This window comes from Silurus aristotelis, assembly GCF_946808225.1.
Source record: "Silurus aristotelis genome assembly, chromosome: 12".
NCBI lineage: Eukaryota > Metazoa > Chordata > Actinopteri > Siluriformes > Siluridae > Silurus > Silurus aristotelis.
In genome coordinates this window covers 3,666,297-3,675,794 of record NC_139585.1, presented here as the reverse complement: position 1 = coordinate 3,675,794, position 9,498 = coordinate 3,666,297, and the positions used below count along the sequence as shown (strand labels likewise).

Genomic DNA, 9,498 nt, shown 5'->3' with positions numbered 1-9,498 from the left:
GTATAGAACAGTATAGTACAGAATAGTACAGTATAGTATAGAATAGTACAGTACAGTATAGTATAGAATAGTACAGTACAGTATAGTATAGAAAAGTACAGTATAGTATAGAATAGTGCAGTATAGTATAGTATAGAACAGTATAGTACAGAATAGTACAGTATAGTATAGAATAGTACAGTACAGTATAGTGCAGTACAGTATAGTACAGAATAGTACAGTATAGTATAGAATAGTACAGTACAGTATAGTGCAGTACAGTATAGTACAGAAAAGTACAGTATAGTATAGAATAGTACAGTATAGTGTAGAACAATAGTATAGTATAGTGTAGAAAAGTACAGTATAGTACAATAGAGTGCAGAATAGTATAGTATAGTATAGTATAGTATAGTATAGTATAGTATAGTATAGTGCAGAATAGTATAGTATAGACTAGTACAGTATAGTATAGTATAATATAGTATAGTGCAGTATAGTATAGTGATCTATTTCTCCTATATCTCCAGAGAATTGTGAATTATAAAAGATTTTGAAATATAATTGTGGCTCCAAATAGGCACAAAGCAATATGTGATCCTGATGGACAAGAGGATATCCACCTTGGAAGCTGGATCTTCACAAAAGAATTAGAATAAGGAAATAAAAAAAAAAAATGGTGAAGATTCTGTTGCAGGTTGTGGAGGTTCGTGCTCATTTCACCCACAGTTAGTAAAGTCAGAAATTGATGTAGGTGAAGTGAGGAGGCCTGTGTTTCTTATATCCTTATAGATCTGGCTTAGTGCACGGGATTGTGCATTGTCATGCTGGAACAGGTTTGGGTCTCCTAGTTTAAGTGAAGAAAAAATATCATGCTTCAGCATCCAAAGACGTCCTGTACAATTCAACTTTGGGGGAAAAGGTTTGGGGAAGAACCACATATGGGTGGAAATGTCTGGTGTCCCAATACTTTCGGCTACAAAACAGCTCAGAAGCAGCATGTGGCCCTGAGGGACACCAGAATATCTAACTAGGAAGCCTTGTGAATGTAAAAGCAGCGTATTGTTAAATATTAACCCGAATTGACAGAATTATTAGCCCCCGATAGAAGCCTTCAGGAGAAACTGAAGGACCGTGTCGTTCAGCAGTTTACCAGCTGCATAGTTGAAATATTTTCAGAAATATTTGTAGGTTCAAAATGGAGAGATCTCGGAATGTCACCCTGAGGGACACCAAGAATTGGTTTATAAGTGCTGGTCATCACTTCCTGGGCTTTTTTGTTGTTGTTGTTGTTTAAGAAAGACGACATTATTGTTTTACAAGCTTTATAAAGTTTGTGATTTTTATTTTTCAGGAAATCAGATAGATTAAATAAATAGCTTTTACCAAAGGAGTTTATTCAGTTTAGAAATAAATGATAATAAATTCAGTTTAAAATAATGTATAAGTATGTTCCTTATGATTATAGTTAGATGTAAGAAATAATATAGATTATTTTATTGATTATTATTCCACACTTATACATTGTTAATATCTCGGGCACTTATGTGCAATAGACTCAATAATAATTATTGTTTACATAATTATTGCAATAACGTTTATAACTATTACTGTAGTCTGATCTGTTTTTCACTGCTGCTAGAAAAAATTTATTTCACTTAAAATATACCTTCATATGTAAATTTATTTAAATTTTCTTATTATTATTTGAATCTTTATTAAGTTCTTTTACTGTTAGCAACTGCAACCAGACAAAGTCTCTAATGAGTGGCCCAGTGGCGACTGTAGCAAGAACAAAACTCCCTGAAATTGTACGAGGAAGAAACCTTGAGAGGAACCGGAATCCAAAGTGAACACCGAATGTCCATTTATTACAGTTCATCATTGTAGATTGTCAAATTACAATAACTCCGAATGTTCCCTGCCATTTCATGTTGAACCCCCCCAGACACCAGCACCCTCTTCGCTTTCCCTGCCTGAAGAGTTGCCCTCGTTACCCGGGTTCATCTTCCTGTCTATTACGAGCGGAAACTAAATTTCTTTCTCGCTTCTCTGCGCTTAATGAGGACGAATCCGAGTCACAGACATTGTTTCACAATGTAACGTCGCCTGTTTAAGTGCTGCGTCGTGCCGTCTGCGAGTCAGCCCACCCGAATGACAATAGCGTTTATGTAAAATGTGCTGCCTTTGGGCCACTGGGGCATATATCACGGCATGCCTGGCCCTGCCACCACCTTTTATTGCTTTATTGTGCTCCCTTTGTGTGTCTCGTCCTCATACGGGTGCTGGTTGTGGGGAAGGAGGTTGTGAGGGGGTAAAGATTTTCAAGCACTTCCCAGTTGATGAGCTCAGGGATCGGTTAATCGGGTTAATGGGATTAATTAATCGGGTTAATTAGAATAGGATTAAACGTAAACAACAACAACAACAAAAAACAACGTAGTAGTTACTAGAGCTTTTTGTGACGAATTAAAAACTCGGTGGTTACCATACTTTCATTCTTCCACCCTCCCTCTTTTTTGTCTCTTTCTTTCATTGCTACATTACCAGGGGGTGCTGGGTGATTGACAGATGGGCAGGAATAATAATTTTTTTTTTTTTTTTTTTTTTTTGCGTAACCTAAGGCCATGCTCTCTGATTGGCTCTCTAGTTGACATCTCCAAACCTTGCTCATCTCTCTCTCTCTCTCTCTCTCTCTCTCTCTCTCTCTCTCTCTCTCACTAATATTGGCCCTGTAGATGAGACATCCTGAGGGGAAGAAAAAAAAAAAGTGGGGAGAGAAAAAGATATGTACCTTAGGGAAGAAGCTCAGAGAGAGGGAGGGATAGAGACGACGGGTAGGAGCGTGTGAGTGCGTGAGACATTTACTTCTCGATCTCCTGGGAGGACAAACACACTTTTTCTCGTCTTACTTTCTTCTTTCTTCAAGAAAAATTTTTAAAATTCATATTACCGAATAAAAAATAAACCTTTTCTTGTTTTATTGGGAAAAAAAAAAATTCAACCCAGATCTAAAAAACAAGGGGACTCCGAACTCCGTCCCCTCGCTGGAAATCCTATGTTCTGATCAATAAGACTTTACATCCACACAAGAAGACATACCTCATGGATTTGTACCTTGTTGGATATCTACATCTTCTGTGCGTGTGGTTGTCCAGCTCACGGGTGCTCGGAGCCTATCCCATCTGGTGGTGAGTAGCTCCAGTTTTTTTTTTTTTGTTTTGCATCAGCTTTTTTAGCAGGATGAGTTGAAAAATCAAAAAAAAATACCGAGGTCAACAAAATAATTTTTTTTAAAAGGTTGGATAATGTATACGCTTTCACTTTGATTGCGTGATTAAAAAAAAGTTTTCAATCTCGATCCAAAAAAACGTAACCTTGGGTTTCTGGTGGAACATGAAAAATTAACGGACACTGATTTTTTTTTTTGTTTGTTTGTTTTGCTTTTTCACACGTGATTTCTGCTACAGATAGAAAGTCGATTTTTTTCCCCCAAAACATTCGGTTGTTTAAGACAGCAGCTAGCTCGATTGGCGTCTTGTGGAGGCACTTCAGCACTAATGGCGTGCCAGAGGGGGTAACAGTTAGTGTACAAAAATTAATAAATAAATATATAATAATAATGAAAAAGATATAAAAATTGTCACTTTATGAATTTTATTTTTGTTTTGGACAAAATTCTGTAAAAATTTGTAAAGGCACACATTATCTATCTATCTATCTATCTATCTATCTATCTATCTATCTATCTATCTATCTATCTATCTATCTATCTATCTATCTATCTATCTATCTTTATTTAATTTTTTATTTATCTATTATTTATTTATTTATTTATTTATTTATTTATTTATTTATTCATTCATGTCAAAGTTGACTTCAGCTAAAATGTGTAAAGGTAAAGATATCTATCTATCTATCTATCTATCTATCTATCTATCTATCTATCTATCTATCTATCTATCTATCTATCTATCTATCTATCTATCTATAGAGAGGTAAATTTTTCTTCTCTATTTAAACAGCTATAAGTCGCTGGATGTCTGGATCCATAGATCTACAGACGTATTAATATGATAGTGACATGTTAATAAACAGTTTATACACAGTTTATTGCAACTTATTCAGCAGTTCTTTCTTTTTTTTCGACGTATGAACGATCATAACACATGACATAGAAAGTGCAAACAGTTCCTACAAACTTCTGTAAGACCATATTGGTAATAATAACAAATGTAATAAATAGTAATAAAAAAAAAAAAAGAAAATCTTTCCGCAGTAGATAGCCAGTGCTCGGTCCATGGTTTGCAGTTTATCAAGGTTTTGTTTGTTTGTTTGTTTGTTTGTTTTCAATTACTGCAAATCTGTTTGCCTACAGTAGGTTTCCGACACAAGCCTGACTCCTGATCCAGTATAATACCTGTCAGGATTATTAAACCCTTGCAGCTGCATTGCTTGTCTTGTCCCATTCCTAACCAGTAGCATCTTCTGGTTGTACACTCACACACACTCACACACTCTCTCTCACACACACACACACACACACACACACACACAGTACACACTGCCAGTTCATAGGTTTTCACTGATACACTAGAAGCTGGAGCTAAAAGACTTTGGTGACGAAGAGTAAATCGTAATGTGATGTGTGTGTGTGTGTGTGTGTGTGTGTGTGTGTGTGTGTGTGTGTGTGTGTGTGTGTGTGTGTGTGTGTGTGTGTGTGTGTGAGACCTGCAGCTGTTCTCTCCAAACCCATTAGTATGACAGCAGTGTAGGTTTCACCGTCCAGGTTCATAATGCAGCAGCTCTTTGATTTGGGTGACGTGTGTGTGTGTGTGTGTGTGTGTGTGTGTGTGTGTGTGTGTGGTGGGGGAGTTTAAGTGGACGGTTAGGAAAGAGAGAGAGAGAGAGAGAGAGAGAGAGAGAGAGAGAGAGAGAGAGAGAGAGAGAGAGAGAGAGAGAGAGATGAAAAGACTGAAACATGGCTTCAGGTGAGCAAGCAGGTGTTTTTTTTCTCACTCCCGTCTCCAGCTGTTCACCCAGAGAGCACGAGACAAATGTACACCTCAGTCCACATTTAGATTCACAGACAGAAGATCTAAATGCTGCTGCACCTCCACACCTCCTCATAACACTCCTTTATTTCCACTTCGACTCGTTTTATTTTCAACCTACACTATTTCTGCTTCCTGTTAATTAACTGGTCAAGACACTGACATGGACTGCATGAAAATAGGTATAAAAAAACGGCATGTAGAGTTTTTTCTCAATCTTTCAAAAGTTTCAAAACAGCACTCAGAAACTAGGACATGTTTTTTTTTTTTTACATTATTATTTTGTAAAGAATATTTTAAATATAACAGAAAGACAAGAAACTATTTGTGTGTGTGTGTGTGTGTGTGTGTGTGTGTGTGTGTGTGTGTGTGTGTGTGTGTGTGTGTGTGTGTGTGTGTGTATTACACAAAATGTTTTTGAAACATGGCAAAAATATACAGTAACCAGGCACGACTGCACCTTTCGTAAAACTATTATTATTATTATTATTATTATTATTATTATTATTATTATTATTATTATATTTAATGTATATATTTATAATAGTTTTTTTTATAATTATATTATTATTATTTACGATATGAAATCAACCTGTCTTTTAATCTGTAAAATCTTTTTCCTTTAAATTATAATTTTTCTTTAAAAAAAAACCAAAACAAAGCGATTCAAGTCCAATTTGTCCTGGGCGAAATCCGTAACGAGGAGCACCATGTTGAAAAATAATCCGTAAATAAAATAGTTAATGAACCGGATCAATACTCAGTGATAATTGAGGTGAGTAATGAGGACTAATCTTTAAAATGTAGAAAAATATAAAAAGAAATGTAATCATGTAAAACTGAGAATTCTAGAACATGAAATATAGAGCGAGTCTGAGACCCTTCACCACTCACACACCCGGACCATCTCATGAAATAATAATATTAATAATAATATTACTACTACTACTACTGATAATAATAATAATAATAATAATAATAATAATAATAATAATAATAATAATAATAATAATAATACAGAAATAAAAGCTAATGAACAGTTTATGAGTGTCAGATTTATATAACTTTCCTGGGTGCCAATACTTTTAAAACCTGACCCAAAGACACAATACTTTCTCCAGAAGTTTTCTTTTCTTTTTATCTTTTACAGATAGATTCATAAAGAGCACTAGGAAATGGATTTAGGATACAAAAGGATGAGTAAAGAAAAAGTGCAGGATTTGTATTTAATTATTTATTGTGTCATGATTCTTTAACACATTCAATGAAAGCTTATTTATATATATATATATATATTCTAACTTCTATATTTTTGTAAAAAGGAAAGGATTCATAAAAAAAAAAATAAAAAATGAACAAAGCTTTTTTTTCCCTCATTCTTTCAAATACTAATTCCATGGAAACTGTAGGGATGTAATGATTCGTTCCAAAAATGTTATGCAGTTGATCAGACAGAATAAACCTGCTGTTTCACATACCATAGGAAAAAAAAAAAAATTATTAATTTCCTGTTATATGTAACACATTTAAAGATTTCTAGCAAGCCAGTGTGCACCATGAATGATTAAAAGTAATGGAGTATTTTCATCACATCACCTCTCCCACACATCACATTCTGGGGTTCTGATATATAATTATATCTTTGAAAAAGACACAGGTTGATGATTTCCACCGCCCCGATCCTTCAGTGTGTAATTGTTGGATTCTATTTGTGCCATCAGCCATTAGATCACCCAGTTTGAGGTTATACCCAGGATATCTCCATTGAGACAAAATCCTGACAAATCCATTTTCTATGATGTGCATACAAGATGCCAATATTTGAAGAAAACACCACTGTGAGCATTCTGTTCATTGAATTTGTAAATTTGTGTGTTTATTATGGCTTTAAAGAACACCTTTCAACCCGCAAGTTAAAATGTAAAGGTGCCAATACTTTTGAAACTTGTTGAAAGCCTTGCCTGCCGATCCCTTCTTTAATGGCGTACAATAATGATGCTTTATCTCGATTGATCTCACTGTTTTCTTTAGGTAAACTCTTAATCCATACCAAAACACAGATTTTTTTAAACCGATCCAGAAGCTTGGAGCTCGAGGAGAAAGCCATCGAGGGTTTGCCGGTTTCCTCGGCTTTATATTTGTTTGCGTTGGTATTATGGCTGATGAGTGATTTCTCTCACCGGGCTTCAGACGAGCCTCAGACGAGCCTCAGACGAGCCTCATATGAGTCTCTCCAGTATTATCATTATATCAGTATATCAGGTTTGTGAATTTCTCTTAGAGCAGAGGCTTATACATAGAGGCAGACAGACAGACAGACAGACAGACAGACAGACAGACAGACAGACAGACAGACAGACAGACAGACAGACAGACAGATAGATAGATAGATAGATAGATAGATAGATAGATAGATAGATAGATAGATAGATAGATAGATAGATAGATAGATGTTAAATGTTTTCTTTCTTTTGTAAATATAACCTTCTGTGTTTCTATTCAAAAAACCTTTTTTTATATGGAAACTAACAACTGAACAACAAAAAAAAAATGTTATATTAAAAATCTATTAGTTCAGAGACCTGCTTATGCACATTAGTATAAATTTGATGCTTTCACTAGAGTTCATGAAATACCTTAACAAACATATAAAAATGTGGTAAACCAAAAAAGAATTAAGCAAATTTGATTTGTGGTAAATGTGTGGGATTGTGAGGATTAAAAATGTCATTCTAAAAAATAAAAAAATTTAGTAATTGGTCAAACATTTTTAAGCACAAATTCCCTGAAGGAAAATGTCACTTCAGTAATGAATTACAAAATTTTGGTATTTAATAATAAAAAATAAAAAAACTAAGAGCATTAAGGCTTTTTTTTTTAAAAAGAAAGAAAAATCATAGATTTGTTTTCCTTTTTTTTTTTTTTTTTTTTTTTTTTTTTTTAAATAAACGAGATGAGCCGTGGCCTGAGGAGTCGGCAGGGATCCTGACCTGCTCCTGTCGCCTCGCCTTCAATAGGACTTTAGGAGCCATCTCTGGGTTTCAGGAATGTCATTATTTGGGCCGACACCCCCTGCATGACGGCCACTAGGAGCACTTTAAAGATACTTAGTGCGGGAAAATCCTCCGTTTGCAATTCGGTGTGAAAAGGATCAAGGATGTCCAGGCATCCGCCCAGCCACTTAAGAGAGCAGAGCTGAATGCAAACACACCGGCTTGGAAGAAAAGAAGGTTATTCCCCCAGACTTATAGGTTCAATATCAATAACGGGTGGGGAGGAGAAGAATGAGAAGAAGGAGGTGGAGTGGTGGGGGGAGAATTGGGGGCTTATTGGGGTGAGTAGCTCAGTGCTCATACAGTGAAGCTGAAAAGCACGGCAGGAAAACCCTCTCACACTGCACACACAGGAAGAGAGCGACTTATCTACTTAGCTTTCTGCTCGGATCAAGACACGGCAGCTCCAGATTAATATCGGCTCCTATCAGCTTCACTTTCCACACGCTTTTTCTGGGGCGAGACGCTCAAACATTCTTCCATCAAACCTCGGCTTTAGATTTTCCATCAAACAAATATTTGGTTAAAAAAAAAGATGCGACTCAGAAGCAATTTCTGTGACTTCAATTTAAAATTTTAGCTGGAATTGACACTAAATCGGAATAAAGAAAGAGATACTCAGATGTAAATCTAGAACCTGAAAAAGTTCTCCGGTTTGTCCCTTCGGAGAGAACGCAACAGAATCCTTTCCTCGAAAAGCAGGTCTTCATTGTGACTCAGTTCTAGAAAGAAAGAAAAAAAAAAATCTAAAAGAAGCAATTTGTTAAACTTCACAATGTAATGTAACGATTCATGATCGAATTATTCATCAATTGTTTGTCCTCAAAAAAGAATCCTTCTGCTCACAAATAAATCACGTCATCTTTCACTAGAAGGATTTTCACTAAAGTTTTTTTTTTTTATATAAATGTATATCACGTATAAGTTTTACATGTATATATATAATTATTATTATTATTATGCTCACAAATGAATAATTTTCCTCAAAAACAAAAAATAACTTTTTCGTAAAATCTTAGCTTTGATTTGGGAACATGGTAACTCAGTAGTTAAGATGTTGGACTTCAGATCAGTCATGGGTTCAAATCCCACCACCACGAAGCCGCCACTGGGCCCTTGAGCAAGGCCCTTAACCCTGAACTGCTCAGCTGTATGAGTAAGATCACTGTAAGGGATCAAGGTGTCTGCCAAATGCTGAAAATGTAAATTATATATATATATCAGTGGTAGACGATGTACACAAACCATGTAGTAGTAAAGATAGAGATAAACTCAATAAAATGTGACTCCAGTAAAAGTCCCAATAAACTTTCACTTCCAAAGTGCTATGATTTATTATATAATGTTCCTATTATCATTTTTATCACACGACTCTTTACTTAATCACCTCAGTTTATGTGAAAAGACTCGAA

General features: G+C 35.3%; 1 protein-coding gene across 1 annotated transcript in view; it reads left to right on the top strand.

The window, feature by feature from the left end:
* Positions 1-2,797: 2,797 nt before the first annotated feature.
* wnt3 (wingless-type MMTV integration site family, member 3) overlaps positions 2,798-9,498 on the top strand; it is a 32,579-nt gene continuing 25,878 nt past the window's right edge. The window contains exon 1 of the mRNA XM_083556625.1: positions 2,798-3,170. Within this exon, the coding sequence (XP_083412751.1) occupies positions 3,085-3,170 (86 nt within the window). The 5' untranslated portion in view covers positions 2,798-3,084. The remainder of the gene's footprint in view (positions 3,171-9,498) is intronic.